Genomic DNA, 27,718 nt, shown 5'->3' with positions numbered 1-27,718 from the left:
GATGGGTACCACACAATAAACATGTGTGGCATGTTATAAATCTTTGAATAAAAAGGATAACTAACATGGATACAAAATTAGCTGAGTGATAGGAAACAGTGTTTGGCACATGAATATTTTTCAGGCTGGAAGGAGGTTTGTGGTGTTGTTCTCTAGGAGTCGGTATTGGGATCCTTTCTTTTCATGACATGTATTAATGATCTAGATGTTGCAGATGTCACAACTTCAAAAAATGTAATGATAACAACGTAGAACTTCAAAAAGACATTGACAGGTTGAAGTAGTGGATAAACAGGTGATAGATGAAGTTCAATGCAGAGAAATGAGATGTGATACACAAAATAAAGAGTACTAATCTATGGTGTGCAAGAGCAGAGAGATCTGGATGTATAGATAAATAAATCATTAAAAGGTGGCAGGACAGGTAGAGGATACTGTTAAAATAAAAACACAGCAATCTAGGCTTTAGTAATAGTGGTCTAAGGTGCAAGAGATTGCACTAAACCTATATTTAAAAATCTGGTTAGACGTCAGTTGAAGTATTGTGTAGAGTTTTGCATGCTAGACTATAAAGATACTGCAAATGCACTGGAGTGCGTGCAAAACAGGTTTACAAGATTGGTTCCAGAGAAGAGAAACTTCAGGTACTGATGTTCTCAAAATCATGATGGATCCGGACAGACTAGAGAATGATAAATTGCTCCTGTTGGTAGAAGGATTGACAACCAGATGGCACAACGCTGAAGTGTTTTGTGAAGAATTAAATGTGAAGCAAGACAGAACTTTTTCACAATGTGAATGGTTTGGGTTTGGAATGAACTGCTTCGAAGTGTGATGGAGGCAAGTCTGATGGAGGTATTCAGCAGGGAATTGGACGATTATTTAAATACAAATAACATGCACAGCTGTGGGAAAAGGCAGGAGATTGGCATTAAGTCAAAATGTTCAGAGTATCAATACAGACTAGATGGGCCATATGGCCTTCTTCGACATCTTAACAATTCCAAGATTCTACTTAGTAATTTATGTGGTTAGAAAATCTGCATCATATTTTTAAAGGCACAAGGCTTTCAGCACTTAAAGGACTCGTGTGATTAAAATATCTCTGTTGGCTTTAAGCAGCAAGCATTAAGAGAACATCTATGATTTCCCAAAAATAAAAATAGTCCTAATTTGAAATTTTGTGGGAAAACAGAGTTTAGGAATCCAGCACACTCCCTGGAGAGCTGCAATGCCAAACACTGAGGATGGGCGGTGTTCCGGTTTCTGGCAATGCTGGATGCAACATTGCTTTACTAAGAACATTTCTGTCATTAAGTCAAATCATACATTACACGCAGTCAACTTGCAGCTTCTCAATTCAGCTGAATTTAAGGGAATCATGTGCTAAAGTACCCAATTGTAATTATAAATATCATCTTTTTAGCAACCACTGATCAACAGTAGGGAATGGAGATTGCTATCTTCAATTAAACATTAGCTCAGCTAACCAAGTGGAAAGAACAGCAACAATCTGAGGAATTTATGCTATTTAGTCTCTATTAATACTTCAAATCAAAAATAACAGATTGTTATGATGCTACATGCAGTTAAAGGACAAGTTAAGTAGAGGTTAGAATTATATATTAGTTATGAAAATAACACAAGACAAAGCAAGCGAGTGGACTCATTATTTATCTTGTGTATGAGTGAGCAATGGTATCGTGAGAGGACGACGACAAAAAAGTGCATCTCATGTTCAAAACAGTTAAGACAGCTGTAATTTAACAGTTCAAAGTAAATGTTATTTGAATCCATCTCTGAGATGAGATTCCAGAAAATTGTGATGTGTTTTTTAGTTCTTTATGGTGGAAAAAAACCCATTAAGATCAATATTTTTGTCAGTTGATTTAACTAAACATCAGCGTGCTTGATGCATTTCAGAAAGTTGTTTAGTATTTGACAAGTGTTCTGTTGGCTGATCCTGAGTTCTGGGAATTATTATGCAATTTTTTTCAAGACAGATAAATTATCACTGTCATAAATAAAACATAACTATTAATTGAAAGGCTTGTCTTTTTGATGTATCAACTTTTTTTGTTGTTCTGACAGATATAACATTTGCAATAAAGCTTTTACACTGCTGAACAAACCCCGGATTTAGCAAAACTCATTAAATGACTACAAAATGTTTCGGTGACTAATCCAGTCAAGTAGCAATTAAATACTAAGGTCATTTGACAAGTCTTTCTAGATGGAAAATATAGCTGTGCAGTAATTTCATAAGTATGAGGATGACTGGAAGATTACTTACTTAAACAAGTAACTACCAGCATCTTCAAGAAAAAGAAGGCCTAGTGGTATTGAGGCTAGACTATTAATCCAGAGACCCAGGCAATATTCTGGGGTCCAGGTTCAAATCCCATCATGGAATTCAATAAAATAACCTGGATTTCAGAATCTAATGACATCTAATTGTTAACTGTCAGAAAAACAACCCTCTGATTCACTAATGTCCTTTCGGGAAAGAAATCTGCCACCCTTGTCTGGTCTGGAATTTATACAGTTCCAGATCCATAGCAATATGGTTGACTCTTAACCACCCACTCAATAATTAGGGGTGTACAATATATGCTGACTAGTGATGCCCACATCTCATGAATGAATTTTAAAAAAAGGGTTTGTTACTCCTGCAAAGTATGTTTTCATTTGTCACTATGGTAAATGCAGTTAAACATGAGAAGGTAGTTCAAGATTAAACAGTAGAAACAGAAATACAGAACAGTAACACTATAATTTAGCTGTTTAACACTGATGTATGCACTCAAAGTGGAGAAAATTAGAGACAACACATCATGCTTAAGTGGTTATTACTTCAATACAACAATTTATGTGATTGATATTCAACAATGTATTTTAGAAAGAAAATTTTTTTTTGCAATATTGAAAATGAAGGGTAGATGGTGCTCTCAATGCTAATGGCAATCAAACCATCTCTCTCACTTTGAGGACAGGAAAGCCTGAGATTAGGAATGAAGTATGTGGAAAATTGAGGCTACAAATCTTTGCCTTACCACTAGATATTACAGGATATGGCAGCAGGACTCATATTTTACTCCACTCATGAGAAAGGAGCTAGCTATTTGTTGAGTCTCTGGTAAGTGGTTAAGCTTTTTTTTTTAAATCTTAAATTTTAAGATGGTACACACATTGATCATAAAGCAAATACATAAACGTCAACACGAGAAAGGGAATAATACAAAGAAATATTTAAAATTCATTAAAGGATGTCAATTCAGGTGATCTTTCAAGAGATTCAGCACATAGGAGCTGCAGACCATTGTGATCCAGAGCAAACACATCTGCAATGTCTGAAATTCAAGATGATTCCAGTATTTGTGCTGACAGCTGAATGACAAATGCTGAAATGCTTCAGAGAGAGATAAAGTTATCTGGAGTCTTTCTACTACGAGGTAGGCACACCACTTAGGATAGGATGTTCTGAATTATACAGGGGTCAGGGAAAGGAAGGAGTCCTGAAGAGAGTTTGGAGCATCAGCCTTTGCAATTTTCCAATGAGTTTGAGGTTCTTTCATTAAAAGCCAAAAGAACTGTGGATGCTGTAAATTAGAAACAAAAACGGAAATAGCTGGAAAAGCTCGGCAGGTCTGGCAGCATCTGTGGAGAGAGACCAGAGTTAATGTTTCAGGTCCAGGAATGTTTTGAAATATTTTGAGGAAGCGTCACCGGACTTGAAACGTTAACTCTGATTTCTCTTCACAGATGCTGCCGCCAGATTTGCTGAGCTTTTCCAGCAATTTGTCTTTTTTTTCTGAGCTTCTCTTATCCTGTTTGGCGAAGAGAAAAGTTGGCAGGGTGAGTTAACAAACTGACTACGGCATACCGTACAGGAAGTAATTCAACAACGGACGGGGAGAAACAAGAAATATATTAGTAGAATTGGTAGTATAGCGAGGGCAAGAGATTCCAGTCTCTGCAGCCAACAGCAAGAGTCCAGACAGCTCAGTGCCAGAGTTTAGGATATCTGCTCAGGAGTGGAAAGCTACTTGCGGGGTGAGGAGATTCAGTGGTCAGAGTTCATACAGGGACCAATTATGTAGATGAAACTAGGAAAGTGGCAATACATGGAGTATAAGAAGATATGCATTAAAGTTAAAACCAGTCCCTCATAAAATTATGATCTCTGGATTGTTGCCTGAGCCACATGCAAATCAGCATAAAAATGAGAGAGATAAATCAATGGTTCAAAGATTAGTGTGGGAGAAGTGCATTCTCGTTCATGGGCCACTGGCATCACTCCTGGAGAAAGTGGGGCTTGTACCAGTGGGATAATCTACAGCTGAAGTGTGCTAGAGCCAGTGTTATTTGAAAGTAATGAAGGATCAAATGTGAAAAGATGTGATACAATAATGAATTGAAATAAGGTTAGAAGGGAAAACAGAAATATAGGAAATTAAGATTAGTAAATGGTAAGAAGGGACAGAAAGAAGAAAAGAAACTAGGAAGTTACCAACGACAACTGCGCAGTAATTAGAGATGACGTGTTTCAAGAGCTCAGGATTTTGGCTAGATGCAAAGAATAGTGGGGAAAGGAAGTCACTATTTGGAGATGTCTCCAGGTTCTCTAAATGGTAACCACAAGGTGGGACAAAGTATATACAAGGAAACACTAAAATGAAGCTAAGAATTGCAGATGCTGGAAATATGAAACAAAGCAGAAATTGCTGGAGAAACTCAGGAGGTCTGGCAGCATCTGTGGAGAGAAAGAAGAGTCAATATTTTGGGCGCAGTGACTGTTCTTCAGAACTGTTTGTTTTATATTTTATTCCCATTCATTTTCTCTGTTTTTTTTTGTAATTTAGTTTTTCTCAGTGTTTTTCACAAAAGTTAATCTCTATTTCTGTAGCTTCTGAAAGTACTAGTTTCCTTCATTCATCTGCACTTATTGTTCTTTAAAGCCAATCAGAGTCCAAGAGTGTGGTGCTGGAAAAACACAGGTCAGGCAGCATCTGAGGAGGAGAATCAATGTTTTGGGCATAAGCCCTTCATCAGGAATGAGACTTGTGGGCCAAGGGGGCTGAGAGATAACTGGGAGAGGTGTGGATGGGGCTGGAGGGGTGGGGTGGAAAGAAGGTAGCTGGGAATGCGATAATTTGATGAAGGTTTGGGTAAAGGTGAAAGGTCGGACAGGAAGGTGGAGCAGGCAGGTGGGAAGGAAGATGGACAGGTGGGACAAGTCAAGAAGGCAGTGAAGAGTTGGAAGGCTGGGACTGGGATAAGGTGGGGGGAGGGGAAATGGGGAAACTGGTGAAATCCACATTGATGCCATGTGGTTGAAGGGTCCCAAGGCAGGAGATGAGGCATTCTTCCTCCAGGTGGCGGGTGGTTCGCGTTTGCTGATTGACCTTGGCGGAGTGGGGGGGGAGGAGGAGTTAGAGTGTTCAGCCACAAGGTGGTGAGGTTGGTCACTGCGAGTGTCCCAGAGATGTTCTCTGAGACAATCTGCAAGCTGACATTCTGTCTCCCCAAAGTAGAGACCACATTGGGTCCAATGGATGCAGTAGATAATGTGTGTGACAGCTCAGCAATCAGTAATGGCAGACTTTTATACGAAAATTTTATCCCTATTGAATCTGGTATTATGAACGGAAGTTTAAGTGATGAGTTCTCAAATTCATTTCTATTAAATAAACATTGTTGAATATGATTCAAGTGCTGATATTGGAAAATCCACATAGCACTGTTCACAAGTGTACTGTGCAAGAATAAGTTTGGAACAAAACACTTGCACCTCTTAAACTTCTGCATCGTATCCTTTTTTGGCACTAATTTGATATGGATCAGAGCTGGAACATCATTAAACACTTATGCATGCACTTGATAAATCTGTGTGCAAATAAAACGTCTCCTTTCTTACATATTTATCAGATGTCTGTGTGTGGATCATGCAGTCGATTTCTACTTGAGTTCTAAAACTTGAGCCCTTTCTTGCTCTTCCTTCAAAATTTTCTTCCATTCCTGATCCTTCTAATTCTCTAATTCACACATCATCTTCATTTCTGCCCTCTTTACAGAGCATCATAGAGTAATTGCGGAAAGGGAGGAGATGATTTGGCTCATTGAGACTGCAGTTTCTCTTGAGCTATTTCACTGTTCCCACTGGCCATTCTTTCACCCTGCAACTCTACAATTATCTTTTTGCTTAAAGGTGCTTGCATAATTCCCCTTTCAAACTTCTGATTGAATCGTCCTCCAATATCAAAGTCCCAATTATTTTATTTTCTCTTTTCTCTTCACAGTGAATGAAATGCTGAACAAGAGTTTTAGTGATGAGTTGATTTAGTAATGATGATTTAAGAGCACAGAAGAGATTATATACTGTGACCTTGTGATTTCCATTTTTAACACTGAAGTGGATTCGGAATATATGCAATTTACTTAGTGCTGGGACTTGCAACAGATCACTGACCATTGCAAGTCAGGCAATCAGGGGAATCACAAAGAATAAGAAAGGGAGAGGAGGCATGAGGGTCTGCCAGAATTTAACATTGCTACAAGGTGATTGAGGAAGAAAATTGAAACTACAAAAGAAAAATGTGCACAGTATCTAATAAAGTAAAATGAATTATTCTGCAAGGTGAAAGAAGACTTAATATTACAAACATGAGTGACACAAACATTAAAAGTCAGATGCAACTAGCATTTGATTCCTTTTAGTGACTAGTAAGTCTTCCACACTATTGCTCAATGGTAAATCAAAGAACATGCAGCCTAGAACAATAAGGACATCAACAAAATGTGATCGGAACTGTATGATTAAGCAAGACTATGGATAAATTCAGAATCTGAGTTGGTGGATATGTTTTCAAACAACCTCAGGTGTTTGTAGGGCATTGTAGGACACCACAGATTAAGAAAACTCCTTTTCAATGGATGCTTTGCAAATTAAGACTTTTTCATAAAAATCAGAAGTGGAGATTTTCATAAAAAGCAGAATTGATTCATTTCTTATCAGTAAACATTCTTCCATCTGTATCTTCAATTTATTATTTTGAAAACTGACAGGAAAGATTTAAGATGAAGGCGGCAATTAATAAAAAAAAAATCATCCAAGGAGTATGCTTACATGAAGGAGGTTTCAAATACAAGGAGGGATAAAGTTTGTGTTTGGAGTTTAGCACAAAGTGGTGATCAGAGGAAACTCTAATTCATGGGAGATAGGTTTTTAAAAACACAATCAATTTTTTAAATGGGTTCAAGAAAAATACTTGCATTTCTATAACAAATAGGAACAGAGTGATATAATGTGCAAATTTGTGGAAAAGAAACATTGCTTCCTATAAGTGTTAAATATATTTGATTTCTACATTACCATTTCTGGAAGAATTAATGAAGAAACTGGATCGAACAATATAGACAATAAAACTATATTTGACAGTGCGTAAAACATTCATTTTGTGTTCATTATACTTACTAAACTGTTACATTGGAGATAACCAGATCATTAATATAGTTTGATGCACAATTTTAAAAATCATACGCATAAAAGCGAAATAATTCGCAATTATTATTATTTGATGGGTATGAGCAGACAGATTAATAAAAAAAATTATTTTTGCTGGAAGTAAATACTCATTCCCCAGTATTGGTTCTGTAAATACTGATTGCAGAATATATTGTTACTATCTCTAAACTAAAACAATCAGAACATGATTAGACATAACTCCATTTAATGTGGACAACATAAAATGAGTGAGCACCTATCTATTGTTTTCAAAAGTCAAATAAACAGCCCACAACAACATCTCAATGTATGAAATGATGCAAAAAAAGCATTATTTTTGATCAAAAAGACAAGCAAGCAACATTGCATATGTTTTCTTGTTAAGCATTTTATACAATAGTTACAGAATTTTTTGTTTGTCAAGTAAATTGTCAGTTTTTAAAAGTAAGGAAGTGACTCACGTTTCCAACCAGGGGAGAATAACGTACGTTGTCCAGCGAGCCACATTTTGGCTGAATATGGCTAAAATCAGGTTTTACATTTGCTATATGTACCTGGAAATGATAGGCACTTTACCAATCAATATCTACACACTAGTCATTCAGTGAGAATTTGCCCACTGTATATATTAGATACATACTATTAAACATTATTATAAAAAATTGACTTCCAATTTTCTACTAAATGCTTTAATTTCAATTGTGCTAAGAAAATATTCGACTATATTAAAAGCCATTAACACTCGGCAAGTGGCTTTGATTGATTATTCAGTCAAACAAACTTTTGTTGGAGAAAATTACCATTGCTCGAAGTGTTATGACTTAAAATTTCCATTTAAATATCACTACATATAAAATTAATTTGTCACATGTATAATTCAATGAATTGTCTGACAAATAACATTCTAAACTAACAGCACAGATTTTAAAAAATATTACACCTTGCTTTAAATTACATTTTTCCGCAAATAATTGGTTTTAGCCATGAAACCTAAACAGCTTGTTTAATGATGTTGTAAAAATCAAATTAAATAAAAAGAAAATGCAGCGTAAAAAGCTTCATGTGCAAATATATGACAGCAACTAAGCCATCAAATAGATATACATAAACATGCGTACACACACACACACATACATCTATATACAGTTAATTGTGTCCTTAGGCAACCAATACTTAACCGACATCAGGGCATAAGGTTTTATTTTGCACTAACAAATTAGAATCGAAGAGTTGACTGGTCTACAAACAATTCCTTTGTGCTTTGGAATTCTAATACAACAGTTGATTACATTAGGGCACAGACACTGATTCTACAATGCAATGTAATTTCCCATCTTCCCGTTCAATGTCGTCCAATGATTGATCCAATATTAGACTTAGGTAAGAACGCATAGCTCACCATTCTTCCCATCCTACCTCCTAGCAGCAACCTAAAATAATTGACAGATACACTTTCCGAGTGAAGCAGAAGTTATGCATTGCCAAATTTAATAATACATTGATTTTATTCATTTGATTTTTCTTTGTTTCTTTACAAATTCACAAACTGGCATAAATGAGTGAAACTGAAACGTTATTTCTCATTGCAGGAGCAATTCAGTTAACTGACAGAGAATCTACCAATAAAAGGTTTATCCCATTATGCATTATGCCATACTAACAACTATTTATATATGCAATCTTCAATACCACAAAATGTCCACTTAATGTTCTGCTTCCTTTTTTAGGATTCATTTTAGAATGTGTTACTTCAAAGATTAATTGCGACAAGCTAATTTCTTTCATAGAATGACTGATTGAAGATTTAATTACATAATATATTGAGGAAGTTGAGGATCTACAAATAAAGCAGAAAATACTGGAAATACATTGCATCGCCGGAGCACCTACAGAGAGAGAAACTGAGTTAATGTATTAGCCTTGTAGCCTTTCAACAAGCTCTGGGGAAGTCAATAATAATAGTTTTTAAGCAAATGAAAGGTGAGGTTGAGGGTGGGGCCTTGCGAGGAATCGAAAATAAATATGAAAAGAACAGGTAACTGGAAGTCCTGGGTCACACTTGCCATTTCAATTCTCCACCGTACTTCCCATTCAACAACTCAGCCCTCAGCCTCCTGCAGTGTTCTCATTAATCTGCACTAATCTTTTGACTGGGCACTTGACAATATTTTGTAAGCAAATGTGGAGTGCAGTAATTTTAAGAGTGTAACCTCCATCCCCATTTGACTTAGCGTTTCCTTGTTCTTATGGGATATTTTTCTCTTACTTCTCATTTCTTTTCCTTTGCTTTGCCTCCACACAGCAGCTATTCAGGGTCTTGCCATTCACATCTCTTCTAAACAGACATTTTGATTCTTTACTTGCCCTATTACTACTCCCTTGGCTTTTCACTGTTAAACCAGTTGTTCAATCTCTCCTGTTCTCTACCCTATCAAAGCCTTTTCCATTGCTCCCACACTCTGTTTTCACTTGCTCAAAACCTATTACATTGGCTTTGTCATGAAAAGGACCTGAAAAATGAACTCAATTTCTCTCTCCACAGATGCTGGAAAATTGACTGAATATTTGCAGCACTCAGTTTTTATTTCAAATCCCTTGCTCATAAATAGGTTGCCAATACTTGCAAGTTTTTTACAGTTCAAATATTCAAGAAATTTCAGAACTACAACATCAAATAGACTCATTTTTAATTTTATTCAAAGACTCAGAGTACCCTTTCTTTCCTAACAGTTAAAAGTTTGTGCTTAAGTACTTACAGGATCATTCCCAAACAGTTATACCTTTCCTGTTTATTTATTATTGTAGATTTATGGCATTAATACAACTTCCTATAGAAGTGACTAACTTGTGAGAACTATTACAATCCCACAATAATCGTCACTAAATTACACAGAAATTAAAAGACTTCGTTCCAACAATTTTTTTAAAGAAGCTCATTTACAGATTAAACAGGTCCTCTTTGGCATGTCAGAGAAAGTAGATGTCACATTATCAATATGCTTAATAAACAAATTATAATTACATTGATGGCAAAACTAACAATTATTCAATTTTCCTTCCTCAGCAGTGGATATTAGGAAGAGTACAGAACAAAGTTGTATAGGGTTTATTCCACTCATCCTGTTGAGTCTGCTTCACTAGTCTACATGATTGTGGCTGATCCTAGCTGTGTTCTTGACATCACTTTTCTGTCTGGCCCACCACTACCCATCTAGCAGCTCACTTTCTATCTATGAAAAATCTAATGTATTTTGCCTTAAATAAACAACTCCAATTATCTTCTGGGAAGGGAATTCTGCAAAGTCATTGAAAAAAAGCAAGATTCTCCTCATCGCCATTTTAAAAGGTAATCCTCTTACAGGCAGTCCCAGGGTTACGAAGGGATTCCATTCTGGAATTAGTTTGCAAGTCGATTTGTATGCAAGTGGGAACAAAAACAGGACAATAAAAGCTGCTCGTTAAATGATCATGTGTTGTATCTTTAAAATTACACCAGAGATTGCGTTTATAAATATGCGCATTTGTAAGTCGGTTGTTCATAAATCAGGAACCCCTATACACTTAAACAGAATCCTGTTGTTCAAGTTGGTTCCACAAAAATGAAACATCCTTCCCATATCCACCCTATCAAGTGTTAACAGAGTAATAATGTGTGGGTGCAAAGATTGGGGAAAGAGGAGCCAGTTTCAGGCCAGGTGGTCTGTTTTCATGCCAATTTGAATGCCAAGTAGTTTTTTATAGTGTGAAATAACAAGGAGGTAAATTTTACTGTGCATGTAGGAGAAATAGCACTTGACTGAAGTTGTAAAAATTGCTTTAGATAAACCAGTTAGGATTTCTTTTTGCATTCGTAACCAACAAGGTAGCTACATGGCAACCAGCTGTTGTAGATGTGGATTTTCAAAAAGCATTTGATTAAAATGCAAGAGCTTTATGACACAAAATTAGAGCTCATTGGATTGGGGTGCAATATATTAGCATGGGTTAAGGATTGATTAAAGGTCTCAAAAGAGATTAGGAAAAATGGTCCATTTTCAAGTTGGTTGGATGCCTTCAGAATTAATGTTGCAATCTTGTTTATTCATGGTTATAATCAATGATTTAAATGAGGTGATCAAGTGTCATGTATTTAAGTTTTCTGATGACACAAAGATAGTTGGAATTGCAATTTGAGGGGAGAACGCACATTGGCAATTAGAATATACTGTAGGGAAATGTGAAGTTATCTACCTTGATAGGAAAATAGAAAAGCAAATTATTTTTAAGTGGTGAGATATTGGAAAATGTTGTTACTCACAGTAGCCTGGGTGTCCTTATATTGAAAACACAACAGTTATATGCAAGTACAGCAGGCATTTTGGAATGCTAACAGTATGTTAGACAATGCAAAGTAATTAGAGTACAAGAGTGGCCTTACTGTGACTATATAGAACATTTGTGAAACATGGATTACTCTATAAAATATGTCAAAGAAAGAATAAACTTGCTTTAGAGGGTATGTAACAGAGGTTCATTTGACTGATTCTAGGGAGACTAGATTGCCATATGAGTAAGACATTTCATAGCATAGGTTTATATTCCCCAGATTTCAGAAGAATGAGGTGATTTCATCAGTTTATAGAAAATTCTTGAGGGCTTGACAAGGTAGATGATGGGATTAAGTTTCCCTATTTCAAGCTTCAAGTATTGTTAATCTTTTACAAAGCAATAGATGCTCCCCATTGAGTACATTCAAGTCATAGGTTCATAGCTGATGAGGTAATATGGGAACGAAATGACATGGGAAAACGTAGAGCTGAGATTGATAAAGCATAATCTTGATTATATTGAATGGCAGAAAAGGCTCTAATAGCTGGTTTGTTTACTCCTGCTCCAAACTTATGTCCTTAGGAAATCCATCTGCCACAATTTTGCCCACTCGCTTAATCTATTAATGTCTTTGCAATTTAATGTTCACACCTACACTATGAATATTATCAACTTTGATGCTATCAGTAAATTTAGCTAAATATACTTTAATATGAGTTATCCAAGTCACCAATAAATGTAGTGAATAGTTTTGACTCCAACACAAATCCTGTGGAATGCCACCAGACACTACTACCATTTTGACTACATATCTATCATATCTGCTCTCTTTTTCAGTCTAGCCAATCTCCTCACCAGATTCCATGAGCTTTAATTCTAGCTAACATTCTCTTATGCAAAAGTCTACTGAATACCTTCAGGAAGTTTTTATAAACTACATCCATAGACCTTCTTCTCTATACTATGTTAGTTACTTCTTCAATAAATCAACTATTCCTTAGCATAAGTATTCTCTCACTTTCTAAACAAATCAGCTTTGATACCATGGTTTGTAAGCTACAGTTTGAATAAGTGTTTTGAGCTACCTCAATACAGTTGTAAGGTTTGCAAGGACTTACAGTGACCCAGTGCTTTAAAAAAAGTTAATTATCAATTAGTGTTATGTAACCTTAATACATGGTAATGTTGGTTCTTCTTAGTATTGTCTGACCTTTGGAATATGAGGAAGCATTTCCTATAGGATTCTAGATCATGCAAGATGAAGCCTGACTGGGATCTGTTTCCAGAAATGGTTATCCTTTGGAGAAGGTACAACCACCTCTTTATACCCACCTCACAAACCTAGATATTCTACTCCAACAGTAAAAGAAAACTTTGGGAATTTTATACTTCTGCCACTCACCCACTGTTGTGTCTACATGTAGCTTGAATTTAAAGTTTATCCACTACTTTCTTTCTTTCATAGTATCATAGAATCCCTATGGTGTGGAAACAGGCCATTTGACCCAACAAGTCCACACTGAATCTCCAAAGAGTATCCCACCGAGACACCCATTCCCCAACCCCATTACTTTACATTTCCCTTGACGATTTCAACTAACCTACACATCCTTGAACATTATAGGCAATGTAGCACAGCCAATTTACCTAACCTGCACAGCTTTGGACAGTGGGAGAAAATTGGAGCACCCAGAGAAAACCCACGCAGATACAGGGGAGAATGTGCAAACTCCACACAGATAGACCGTCGCCCAAGGCTGGAATTGATTTTGGGTCCCTGACACTGTGAGGCAGCATTGCTAACTACTGAGCCACTGTGCCATGCACTACTTTACTCTTTTTTGTCCATACAGATTATAGAAAGGAAACAAATACATAGGAGCTATTTTGATTGCAGTTACTATATTTACCAGTTACAGATCTCAAAATATGTTGATGCTAATACTGATTGACTGCACAACTTCCATGTGTCACTCATCTTCAGAAGAAGTCACAATTGTAAACCAACACATGACAACACTAGACTGAGCCACAGCAGGTTGTGAGGCCTCATTGTATTACTTATTACAAAGTTTTATAGGTACAAATTCAACTTCAGAGCTCAAAAGTTCAATTTCAGTTAAACTACTACTTCTTGGACAAATGACAATACAACCTCAATCCCTTCAACAAAAGACTTGTGAAAACTGGTATCACTGCCCCTTTAAATTAAACACTGCAAGTTCTCTTACCAGATATATAACCTTGCAACTAGCATTAGTATTATAATATACAATAACCTAAAATTAGGGCATAATTTTCAAGAACAAAAAGTGTTGTGTTGTCAATTTAAAGTTGAGTTTTGTTCCAAATAAATGTTTGGAGTTCATAAGGATTTCTATCAAATCTCACAGCTCTATGGAGTAGTATTCTCATCACATACCTGCCCTCCTCTTGGTTGATGCTTTAGGTTGTCAATTGACCCAATCTTGGATTTGATATTTTTCAGATCTGGCATTGGTTGGTTGATCACTCTGAGTTGTTTTGGAGTAAGGGGAGATTTGGGAGGAGTGCGGATAATTGCCACTTTCCGTTCTGTGGGTACAAGGATAGGAGATTTGTGTGTACCAGGAGTGCCAGGAGTGCGAGGGGTCCTGCTGCCTGGTGTGCGGGAGTAGCTGGGTGGTGTGCCAGGCGTGACTGCAGTTGATCCAGGAGTGGAGGGTGTGGCAGTACCGCTTCTTGCTGACCTGGTGCGAGTTGGTTCAGACCCTTTTAAAAAAAATATAAAAAGCATATATATTTTTACTTAAAGAAATAGCTTAGCCTTTACACATACCCCAATACATAACCATTATTCCAGCATATATAAAATATAGACAAGATAAGATACTAATGCATATTGTGCAACACAATTTATTTTGGAACACTGACCCTCATCAAGTAAGCATTTTTCAACCCCAATATATAGCCTGAAATCATTAAAATACTGGGAAATGCACACACTCAAGACTGTCTTTGGACATTCGTTCTTGGTCTAAAAGGTATTTATATGTTAAATTATGAAATGTCACCCAGTCTGTTCATGCTTGGGCAGATTTGAATTTTTATGATACATTGAGTCATGGTTCTCAATGTTACAGTTACGTTATATCAAGTGATTCATGCACAAAATAGTTGAGTTTTACAAAGAGTTTAGCAGGCACAAAGCCACCACTGATTAGGCTACCTGCACTAGTATGTGCTCGCGATCTGGTCATTCCTTGGCCCCTTTGATCGTTTCTTGGTTCAGTCCTTATAGCTATAATGAGGCAGAGGTGAAACACAGAGAATGGATCAGGACATTTGAGGGAGGTTAGTAAGAACAGAAAATTTACTTTAAAATTATTTCAAGAATTATTTCTATGCATGCAATATATAGATATACGTGCTATTTGCCATTAATTTTTCCACATAAGGAATAAATAACCAAAAAACCTAGCAAGTTGAGAAGATTTGTAGCTCAGGTTGATGTTCTGGATGTAGGTTTGCTCACTGAGCTGGGAGGTTCATTTCCAGACGTTTCGTCACCCTGCTAGATAATATCTTCGGTGGGCCTCAGGCGAAGCAGTTTACATGATTCCTGCTTTCTATTATATGTTTGGGTTGGTGATGTCATTTCCGGTGGTGATGTCATTTCTTGTTCTTTTTCTCAGGGGGTGGTAGATGGGGTCTAACCCGATGTGTTTGTTGATAGAGTTCTGATTGGAATGCCATGCTTCTAGGAATTCTCGTGCGTGTCTCGAAATAACACCACCGACCCAAAGAAACCCTGAGGCCCAGTGAAGATGTTACCTAGCAGGGTGACGAAACATCTGGAAATGAACCTCCCAGTTCAGCGACCAAACCTACATCCAGAGACAAAAAACCTGCTAAAATATGATTATTAATTCTTTGTTAGTTATTTCAACTTAACTGTCAATTGAGCTTTTGAAATTAGTACCATAGTATAAATAATAAATTTGAGGGTCAAGTTAAATCTTAATACACAGAAATAAAAATATATTGAATTAGATCTAAAGTGTTTTATCTACTGTTTTGACCTGAATGAAATAACTAACTTTAATATCAATTAATTGTAAATTAGAGAAAATCAAAATAAGGTGCTCTGGTCCTGCAAGGGTGCAGGAAAGACTAAATTGCCTTCAGTTTGGCTCTGTTTTGCCCTTCTTTACCCTTAAAATCCAAATAATTAAGCAAGATTCAGTAAACATCAATATTTTATAATTGTGTATTTGTTGCTATTGCTTGATTTGAATTAAAGACGCAGGGGCACAGCGAGCAAAACATCGTGTTTGTAATGTTTCTTAAATCATGTAAACAAATATCTCTATTCTCATTTTCCCTTTGCACTAATTTTCTACATTGAGTTGTATTTAATTTGGAGTATATTCTTGTCCAGACTTTCAATATTGTTGAACTAGGTCTAAACCATGTACAGAGGAACCTCGATTATCTGAATATCAATTATCCAAACATCGGATTATCCGAAGGAGATCTCGAGGTCCCAATAGAAACATTACATCAAAGACGCATTTCTAACACTGGTCGCATCTTTGTTTACAATGATTGAAAGTGAACTCAGCTTACTGCAATGCTGCCGAGAATAGTCCTGGACATCAATGGGAACCCAGGTACCATCTCCAAATGACTGACCTCCCAGACTCTCTGTCTCACCCCACACACATACCCTGGTGTTCTACACAGGCATGTAACCCTAAACAATGCCCCACCCCTTCCCCAGATAATCTCTCCAGCATTGACCTGTATAGGGAAATGATGGAACCTGTCAAAAATTGCAGTAAAAATTTGTGTACACGCTATTTGGAGACTCACCCCCACACCAGCAGCAGTCTTCCAACTTCCACCAGATTGGGGGGGGGGGGGGAAGGGGGGGGGGGGGGGGGGGGAAGGGGATGGTGTTGGACAGGGTTGGGGCAGAGGTGTGGTGCTGGACAGCGTTGGGGTGGGGTGGGGGAGCGGTGTTGGATGACGTTGGTGGGCGGTGTTGGACAAGGGCTCACACACGGTGTGCTGCTGAACGGGGAGCGGACTTAACAGCAAACTCCAAGCCCCACAGGAAAGACACTGGATCAATTAGCTGGATAATCAATTATCTGAATGAATACTTCAATCAACATGAACCTGGCCAAGGAAACACTGACTACACTATTAGAAGACCCAAAGACACATACAACAAGCACTAACTTCATCGACAAAGAGAATATTATCAAGCTAGTGGACTTATGTCTTACCACCCACTTCACCTTCAACAACAAAACCTTCAGATAAACCAATGGAACACCCATGGGATCTCCAATATCAGGGTTCTTAGCAGAGGCAGTAATGCAGAGACTTGAACAAACAGCTCTGCCAACCATCCAACCCAAACTCTGGGTCCGCTATGTGGATGACACCTTTGTCATCATTAAATGAAACAAGTTAGAGGAAACCTTCAAGACCATCAATAGTAGCCTTACTGGCATAAAACTCACTAAAAAGAGGAAGAAAATAACAACTAACTGCCATCCCGAGATGTCACAGTAGAGCGAACAGCCAATGGAGAAACTTCAAACCAGCGTCATTAGAAAATACAGACCAAATATTGAACTACAGAAGAAATCATCCCAACACCCACAAATGAAGCTGCATCAGAACATTATTTCAATGAGCCAACATACACTGCAGCACAGAGGAACTATGCAGAGCAGAGGAAAATCACCTATACTGTGTATTCAAAAAGAATGAGTACCCAATGAACACAGTCACAGATTTCTCAGCAACAAACCCAAACAAGCAGAAAAAACATGTCCAGAAACCCTAGCCACTCTCCCCTACGTCAAAGACATCTCAGAAATGACTGCCAGACTACTCAGACCCCTTGGCATCATGGTAGCCCACAAACCCACCAACACACTAAAACAGCAGCTAATGAACTTGAAAGACACTGTACAGACAACAAGCAAAACTAATGTCATTTACAAAATACTGTGCAAGGACTGTAACAACTCTACATTGGATAAACAGGCAGAAAACTAGCCACCAGGATACACGAACACCAACTAGTCATGACATGAGCCTCTCACACTAGTATGAGGAAGGACACCACTTCAACTAGGTCAACACATTCATCCTAGGACAGGCCAAACAAAGACACGCACGAGAATTCCTAGAAGCATGGCATTCCAACTGGAACTCTATCAGCAAACACATCGAGTTAGACCCCATCTACCACCCCCTGAGAAAAGGAACAGGAAGTGACTTCACCACAGGAAATAACATCACCAATCCAAAGAAACCCAAACGTATAAATAGAAAGCAGAAATATTCAACATTGCTTCGCCTGAGGCCCACTGAAGATGTTACCTAGTAGGGTAATGAAACATCTGAAAATGAACCTTGCAGCTCATTGAGCAAACCTACTTCGATAGCCTCAACCTGAGTTATAAATTTTCTCAAAATCCAAATTAAATAGTGCCTGCCCATCTCTTTGGATAATCAAGGTTCCTCTGTATACAGAAAAAGGAGCAACGCTTTATGGTTTTCCTTCATAATACTTACATCTCACACATTGCATATGCTATTATAGGGCACATTGTAGTCTTAAATTAATTTTTAAGAAATAGACCGATGGGAACTAACTTGTTGGTCGTCTTGGTGCCGGATAAATCGGGCTTGTAGCAGGAACAAAATGTGCATCTTTTTCTTCAGGTGGAGCCCGGCGAGTGGATAGAATTGAAGAAGGTCTGGGTAAGGCAGAGCGCTTCTCTGGACTCCTCATTGCAGCATCCTGCAGAGAACAAATTGCATTATTACTATCCAAGTCCTGTGCGCAAGCCTCTTTCAATAGCAGTGACCTCAAACAGAGAAAAAAAAATCCATGTATTTGCAAATCAACTCTAGAACTACTCAAGTGAAGACAGATTACTGATTCAACTTATTCTCCAAGAATAAATAATTCCTCAAATTGCAAATTCTCCTTCAAATCTTGCTTAAGATATATTGAGATTTCAATATATTAGCCCTTTCAGTTCCAGCTAGTTTCAAAACACATTAGTAAAGAGGAACTAGTGAATTTCACAGTACAGTAAATTTCTGAAAGTTTACATATTTGCAAGGTTCTGAAACAAAGAATTAAGAGGAACAGATTTCAGTTTAAAGTCATGCAGTGTTACCATATTTAAATAATTTTGTAGATAGTTTCCTTAGTTCAGCATAAGGTATAGATATTCATATAAAATACATAAGGCAACATTTTACTGTAGTTCTTGAAACACATTGAAAGCTTTACTTTAAAGAAAATGCCTTCAGCAAAATTAAACAAAATTAGAACCATTATGCACATTTTAAAAAGAAAAAAGGTATCTATTTTTGACAGAATCATTAGTTTCACGACACAATCAAAACCAATTCAGAGATGTCTCTGTCCTCTTCCTTGTCCAGAGATTTGCAAATAACATATCTTCAAGCAACTGCTACAATGGTTACCAAACTATCTTTTGAAAAAAATTCTACTGCAAGGTAACCCTAGTTTCGGAATAACAGAAAACTTCATGGTGCAGAAGAGGCTATTTGGCCTGGCGTGCATAAGACAAACGAACAAGTTATTTGGCATAATCACATCTTCCAGCTTGATCTGGAGCCATTTAGGTTATACTAAACTTCATTGCATATTCAAGTTAAAAAAAAAATGTTATGAGGTTTTCTGCCTTTGCCACCCTTTCAGGCAGTGGATTACAGATTCCTAACACACACTGGGGTGGAGTAAAGGATCAGTTCACATCTAACTCATCCACCAGTTATTTCAAGTCTATGCCCCTCATTATTTGTTTCTCTGCTAATTAAAATAGATAAGTCTTATCCACTTTACCTTGACCTCTCAAACATTTATTCATCTCAAGTGAATATCTTCTCAGCTTCCTATGTTCAAGTATAAACAACTCCAGTGTATTTAAACTTTCTTCACAGCTAAAGTTCACTGTATCTGACAACACCCTTGTAAATTTTCTCTATACTTACTCTCTAATGCAACAGTACGCATTACTTTAATTGCAGTTAACCTGGTGCTCCATACTGGTTCAGCATAAATCTCATTATGCTAGACACTCCCTGCTCTTATGCTTTAAAATATAAAGCTTCCTTTATTAGGCAAGATATAATTATTTCAGGCATTAAAATCCAACACAGCTATCCCTTCATCATCATTCTACATCCACAAATATATGCTCTTGCTATTACTAATGGCCAAATCCAAAGGAAATTAAGATATATGTTACATATATACACTTATAAACTCATACATAATGCATTGTTTTAGTTATGTGTGTATAAGTCAACCAGTTATTTTATAAATTTGTCCATCAGGTGATGACCATATTATTGGTACATGACAAAGGTGACTTTCTTTTCTGGTTTTTGGAGAAAAAAAGTGTGGCTACTGAATGATTTTTTTTTGGAAATCAATCATGTCAGATGGTATGTGGAAAATTAAGTGAAATGGACTCCAGGTAAATCTGCATTCCATCAGGAAATGAAATGTCTCTGCACTGCATTATACTGAAAAGCATGCTGATAAGGGAACATTTATCTAATCCAGTTATCAATTTTCCTCAATGTTTGTTAGAAAAGTGACATTACTGGCATCACTAAGATTATATATCATTTTGAAGGAAATTCAATGAAATTCTCCCAAAAACCTAGACCACAAAACCATAAAATGGATTAGTTAGTTATTTTATTTATATCTTGTATAGCACCACTAGTTACATTTCTCACAAAAATAAGTATTAAATTATCATTGCAGATATTCATGAAACAGTACTTAACAAATTCCTATTACAGAGTGGTTGAAGTGGTTAAAACTCAAGAGGCCATTCAACTCATTATGTCTGAGCCAGTTCTCCATAGGTGCAATTTACCTTAGTCCACTCCCCTTTCTTTGTTTCTAAATAGCGATGTATGAGGCAATGAATGTATAATGTCATTCCCTCGAGAATGTCTTGAATAAATCAGCCTTCACCACACTCAGGAAGTGCATTCCAAATCCTAAACACTGAAAAGATTTTCTTTTCATGCTGTCATTGCTTTATTTGGCAATTACCTTGAACTTGTGCCCACCTTGATCTCAATTGTATCACGAACGGGAACGTTTTTTGTTTATCTATCTACATAATTCCTTGGCCCGGAGGTGATTCTCCTTGATATTTTTTTGCAGGTTCTCTAATGCCTTCACATCATTTTGAAAGGATGATGCCAAAACTAGATGCAACAGTATAGACTGAATAAGTTTCTACAAAGGTTTAGTATAACTTTCTTGGTTTTGTACTCAATGCTCCTATTACCTAGAATGTTTGGTGCTTTAACATCTGCTCAGTCAATGTATTCTACCACCTTCAGCATATATGTGCATAAATCATTGAAGTCCCTAGCTCCTGTGCATCCTTCAAAATAGTTTATATTGGCTCTCCCATGCTCTTCCTTTCCAAATAGATCAATTCACACTTCCCTGCATTGAGTACATTTGTTGTTTCAGGTGATGTCCTTTGAAGTTCTATACTGTCTGCTCACTGTTCACAATGGTTCCAAGCTTCAAATCATCCTCAAATGTTCAAGATCTTAACATGGGTGTTAACCATTTTTAACTAAGCTAAGTTGTATCTGCATTAAGTTAGGAACTTAATATTTCATTTGCTATCATCAATAACAAAACTTTAGATCAATTAAGGTGGCTGTTAGATACCCTTTTATGACTGAATTAGAACACAGCACACATTTTTGAAGGCAGTAAAAGAATTTATTCACTGAACTTCTCCTGCCCATATTGCACCAGTTTTTTTTTAAAATTATGCAATACCTGCGTACCTATCCATTGCTGGTCATTTAGTGTAAGTAACTCTCTTCATTAATTTACATAATCTATGACAGCTAAGGAATCTGTCACATTAAATGTATGCTTGAGTACAACTGTCACAAAAGATTCCAAAAGTATATTTGTTATTTTGATTGAGTGGAAAATAGCAACATCATTTTTATTAAATGTTAAACCCATGTACATAGATAAACCAGCTGGCTGAATACTGAAAATGTAACAATCTTAATATTTCAACAATTTTTACAGTGACAGGTAATAAAAATGAATTCAATTAGTATTATTGCATTTCCATTTTAAGTTGTAATACTCAAATTTTAGAAATAAGGCCACTGATATGGACCATTTTTTCATCTTACCTTTATGGGTTGTTCAGTCAATGAATCTCTAGGGCCAGCCGATGAGGGTCGTGTGGGATAATAATCTAGGTCAATAAAGGCTTTTCTAGCAGCAGAACAAGTAGAATTGGGTCTTTCAGGGAGGAGGGAAGATAATTTTGAGGTAGGAATCTTTGTTAGTGCAGATGAATTCTTTTCATGAGAAAATATAAAGTAAATTAAAAAAAAATGATAAGACAATGAACGTAAAATGGAACAAAATACTAAAGTACAATAAATTAAACTAACATGAAAATGCATGCCCTAAAAATTCTAATGAATTCATCTAGAAACTAAACATTACCAATGATAACCACATTAAAGTTGCTGTGATTATGTGTAATCTCAACTATTTTTTTTAATCATTGAAGAGCACAAATTGTTTTGTAGAATTTAATAAGCTATACAGAAAATGAAAATTTTAATACCAATAACCGAGGTTTGTGAGATCCATTTTTATCAAGTGCTATAATAAAGATGACAATTTTTTAAGTTATCTTCAAAGCATTTTTGGGTTCTACATAATCTGCTCAAAAGATCAAAGCAACAACATTATGGCAGAGTACATACTGAGACTGTTTTATACTTTTTCATATTTAGAAATTTCCTAATTTTAGGTGAATTAATAAATGTAAAGTGTTATAAAAACACTTTTCTTTTGTATAATGCACTCATGCTGTTTGCAAGTTTTTGGTTTAATGCAGTAATGAATGGTGCTTTTGACTCTATTTTACAATAGCTATATATTTAGCACAATTTATTAATTTGAGATGCAAAGTGCTCCGATTTGCTTTAAATGATGCACCATAATGTTGAGCTATTAATAACTATATGGTAATACCTCTATGTTCTGCTACTAGCATTTTATCATGGTGAGCAAACTGTGTGAACTCAACAGATTGTTTTTATAGTGAGTCAACTTATGTTAGGAAAACATACATTTTTTGCACTAAAAATATGGATATTCAAAATCAAAATTAAAAAAGTAATACAACATAACATTAAAACTATGATGTCATTTTCTTCAGTTCCTTTACTGACAGGATAGAACTCAAGAATAAGTTCTTGAAAATCTTTCATATTTAAAACTTCAAAAAAAAAACCAATGCAACATCCTGTCTCCAGAAGCTTACATTAAGATGACTCAAAGTTTTTGTTTTGCTTACTTTGTAGGTTATTATTCTGGATTTCATGAGGAATCATTTTCATGCATGATCACTGATTTTTTTTTAATAGCCTTTGATGGGAAATGAAATCCAAATCAATTTGATCACTTGGTTTATCATGGGAGTTACAGCCAAAGGAGGTACCACTAACCTGTCTAACCTCACAGTATACAAACTCACCAGTCTGAGTCTTCACTATTGGAAAACAAATACAAGAAACTTTAAATGAACAGCATGGTCAACATTATAATTCATAATATACAAGTGTACTGCCATCGTTTTCCTGACCCCAGCATTCACATTTCCTTCAGATGATGATTCCATCATTTAAGGGTTTAGAAATTCAGCAGTTGAGGATTTCATCTATAGAACTCAAACATGACAGGCTTCAAGCCGTATATGCAGGTGAATTCTCATATAAAACACCAGGAATCACCCCAAGCTCCAGAATTTGGCCATCAACAATGCAACACAATTCAGGATTGTGGATTGACAGTCATGCACGTGTCATTGTAACGTTAGAGCTTCTAGATCCAACTCAATTTTCAAGTATCGGTTTCATTCACCAATTGTGTCAGTGCAATCCTGTGGTTAGGTCTTCAGTAGTAATGCATGTCTGCAATAGGACTAATTCTAGGTCGCGGTCCCCAGGTGACAAAACCAGCATTTCTTAAAATGTAAGAAACATAGCATTATAAAAAATTATGTAAGTTTCTGAAAGCCTTTTTCCATTGGTATTCAAACTGGAAACAAAAAAACACTGCTTAGGAACTCTAATGTAATAATTTGCAGTAATTTAAATTCCCAGATTTATTTTAACATCTTTCACTCAGTGTATACCTACTCCTGAAACAGTTTGATTGACAGGACATTTTTTTTTCAGTTTCAATAGTCACTACTGTTTGCATTTCTCAGGATTTGTTATTATAGCTGAATCCCTTATGAATGCTTGGCTGAGTTTCAAAAGTTCCGGAATCACTTACCTTAGAAGCAGGTCATGCATTCATTTTTGATTGATCATTTCAGGAGATTAGTAAATGATTAGCTGCCATTGATGTGGCTAGTCAAGCAGATCTTTAAGCAACAGGTTGATCACGAGGGAACATTTTGTTACATTTAGCATGTGAGGTTCTTTTCAGCACAAGATATTTCTGAGTCAGACCTCTACTAGATGTTAGAGGTTATTTACCATTAATTCAAAAACATAGCTTCTGATGTCTGCCCATAGTGAAGGCTGACTGGAGAGAATACATTGGGATGAGGGCAGCAAGGGAATATGAGGCAACACTGAGGTGCTATGTGGCATATGAAAGAGATTGGTGAGGACAGCATTTCAGATCTTGACAACCAATGTTAAAACTGTGCTAATGTCCCAATAATTGGAGACATATTCTAGCCTTCTAGTCTAGCGATACATCAGTTTTCATTGCAACCTCAAGCCTGCCTGTGCACCTACTTCCTCCTCTGTCATCACTAAGAATAGGAATACTCATGGACTCTCTTAAGTATCAAATTGGGCCATCAACCTGGACTGGAGGGGTCGTCAACGTTAGGCAGAAATGCAGGGACATTTGCTCTGATCTTCTAGCTGTGGGATTGTTAAATTCTTTATACAGAATGCAGCTTCTGGTGTCTCATGCATTCAGTCCAATTTCGTAGATTCACCAGATTCAAATACACGAACTTAAGAAATGGAAGTGATAGACAATACAGGCCCTCAAAGCTGCTCCACTACTTCATATAATCATGACTGATTGCATCTCAGTTCCATTTTCACAGCTGCTCCCAACATGCCTTTGCCCTGAAAAAAATCAGTTGTCTGAACTTTAATCATGTTCAATGGTGGAGCTTCTACAACATTTGTTGAAAATTCAATAGATACAACCCTGCGTGAAGAAATTCTCCTTATAATCAGCCCTACGTGATCAAGCTCCCATCCTGAGTTTATGCCCCAGAATTCCCTGTTGGGGAAAGGACACACAAAATTTCTACTTTTGTCAAGTTTCTTTAGAATCTTGCATTCTTTGCTGAAATCATCTCGCATTCTTCCAAATTCCAGAGAACATAGACACTAATTACTCAGCCTGCCATAATAGGACAATCCTTTCATTTCACTAATAAATTCACTGAACCTTTACAGGACCACCTTCAATACAAATATATCCTTCCTTAAATATGCACACTGTATTCCAGATGTGATCTCACCACATTTCTACATTATTATATTTGCCACATTCCTGTATAATGTGTCTGCATGCCAATTTTCTGTATTCCTTGCCAGTACACCCAAGCCTCTCTGAACATTAGCATTTAGTAGTTTTAGAAGTGTTTAGAAATGTTATGTCTTGCAAAATGTTCTGCCTTTCTGATCTTACCGCTGAGACAAATAACTTGATTTCCCATATCATGCCCAATAATAGTCAATGTGGCCCATTCACTACACTTCTTCATATTTCATAGCAGCTTTGTGTATTCCTCTCAGCTTCCATACCTATTGAACTTCGCAAGGTCAGCAAACTTAGATCTGTTGTGTCAGTCTCATCTTTTAAATCATTAATATAGAATATAAGTAGCTGAGGACCCAGCACTTACAAAACTCCACAGCTTGCAGCCTGTCGACCTGAAAATACTGTTTTTCCTACTCTTCATTTCCTGTTCCTTAAAGAATGCTTATTCAATGCTCAGGTGAGCCAGTGGTGAAATGGAGGAGTTTTGGGGTCATAGTTCACAGGTCAATGCATTTGAAAATATATGAGCCAAACATTTTGACAGAAGGGATGCAGAATATAAACCGAATGGCATTTTTCCAAAGTGTGTGTAAGGACAGATGGACCCTGGGATTCATCTGCATAGATCTTTGCAAATGGCAAGATCTTATGAGAAAGTAATTAATAAAGTAAATGGGGTCTTGGGCTTCACAAAGAGAGGTGTTTCATACAACAAAATGGCATTTTCCGAATCCAGCAGCAAGGTTGGGAAGGGCCACAATTCAAGTATTGTATCTAGTTCTGCTCATCACATTTTGGAAGAGTGCGAGAGCCCTCAAGAGAGATCAGAGGACATTTACTAGAATGCTTCCAGTAATGAGCAAAACTAGTTACAAAGTTAGGGTGGAGTAGTTGTGTTTGTTCTCCTTGGAGTAATGAAGATAGAGAGGAGATTTGATTGAGGTGCACAAAACTACAGCAGGTTTAGATGAGATGGGGCACCCACTTGCACGATGAGACGATGAGTTTCAATGGATCAGAATTTTCTAAGCATTTGCAGGTTGGTGGGGTGGGATGGGGGGGGGGGGGGGCGGTGCAGGAAGCAGCAGTGCTACACCTTAAGAATTTCTCCAACGGACCTAGATAGGGCCAGTTAAGGCAGGATGCTCACCAACACCTCAGTAAACTATGCTGGTGAACCTGACGATCTGGGCATTTAGCCTGGGCCTCTCATGCTGCCAGTTAAATGGTAGCAGCAGGATTATGTCTTTAAATTGGCGAGACATAGTGGTTAGCCAAAGCTATCACCCACCACTGGTATAACTGCAGTGGAAAAATGCTGACAGGTCACCTGTTAGATTAAACATGCCAACACATCTTCAAACCTTTGGCGGGCTGTATTAAACTCGGCTGAATGTGTCTGATCGATTACATCCAAATCTATGCAGTCTTGTCTTGTGTATTAGCATTTTGTGCAGCACTTTTTTTTAAATACCTTTGGAAAGTCCAGGTGAATTCCATTTCAGCTATCTCTTAGTTGTATACTCTCAAAACTCTAATATTTGAAACACTATTTCTCTTTCGTGAAATCATGTTGACTTTGTCTAATCAAAATATGACTTTTTATTTGTTAACAATGTCTGGTTAACTAATTTGCAGTTATGTATTTTGTCTCTCCTCCATTCTTCAATAGAGGAGTTATATTTGCTAACTTTCAAATCACTGCAACCATTCTAGAATAGAAGGAACTTGGGAAATCACGACCAGTGCAACCATTATCATTGCAGCTACCTCTTTTAAAGCCTTAAGAATGAAAGTTGTCAAGTCTTGGTCATTTTGCAGCTGTTAGCTCCTTAGATTTCTTCAATGCATCTTTCTCTGTTGATGTGACTTAACTGAAGCTCTCTCTTACTAGTTCCTTTATATCCCAGGAAAACCACAAGTAAAACCAAAGGGAAAGCATCATCTGTACAAGAGTAGTGCAAGAATTGGGTTGGCAAGTAGACTCTGATGAAATTAAGTGGTATATTCCCTTCAGCTGGTCCGAACAAGCAAGACACTGACTATAGCTGAAAACGTGTTGCTGGAAAAGCGCAGCAGGTCCGGCAGCATCCAAGGAGCAGGAGAATCGACGTTTCGGGCATGAGCCCTTCTTCAGGAATGAGGAAAGTGTGCCAAGCAGGCTAAGATAAAAGGTAGGGAGGAGGGACTTGGGGGAGCGGCGTTGGAAATGCAATGAGTGGAAGGAGGTTAAGGTGAGGGTGATAGGC

General features: G+C 37.0%; 1 protein-coding gene across 11 annotated transcripts in view; it reads right to left on the bottom strand.

Moving 5' to 3' along the window:
- The window catches only part of map2 (microtubule-associated protein 2), a 146,289-nt gene that overhangs the window by 5,682 nt on the left and 112,889 nt on the right, over nt 1-27,718 (bottom strand). For 9 of the 11 annotated variants that reach the window (XM_043693043.1, XM_043693046.1, XM_043693045.1 and 6 more), the window contains 5 exons: nt 22,058-22,228; nt 18,473-18,620; nt 15,021-15,092; nt 14,235-14,563; nt 7,966-8,058 (listed from right to left, as the gene is read on the bottom strand). In XM_043693043.1, the coding sequence (XP_043548978.1) occupies nt 7,966-8,058; nt 14,235-14,563; nt 15,021-15,092; nt 18,473-18,620; nt 22,058-22,228 (813 nt within the window). The remainder of the gene's footprint in view (nt 1-7,965; nt 8,059-14,234; nt 14,564-15,020; nt 15,093-18,472; nt 18,621-22,057; nt 22,229-27,718) is intronic. The other 2 variants (XM_043693048.1, XM_043693050.1) reach the window with 2 other exon arrangements.

This window comes from Chiloscyllium plagiosum, chromosome 7 (assembly GCF_004010195.1).
Source record: "Chiloscyllium plagiosum isolate BGI_BamShark_2017 chromosome 7, ASM401019v2, whole genome shotgun sequence".
NCBI lineage: Eukaryota > Metazoa > Chordata > Chondrichthyes > Orectolobiformes > Hemiscylliidae > Chiloscyllium > Chiloscyllium plagiosum.
This window is presented reverse-complemented; position numbering and strand designations above follow the sequence as displayed.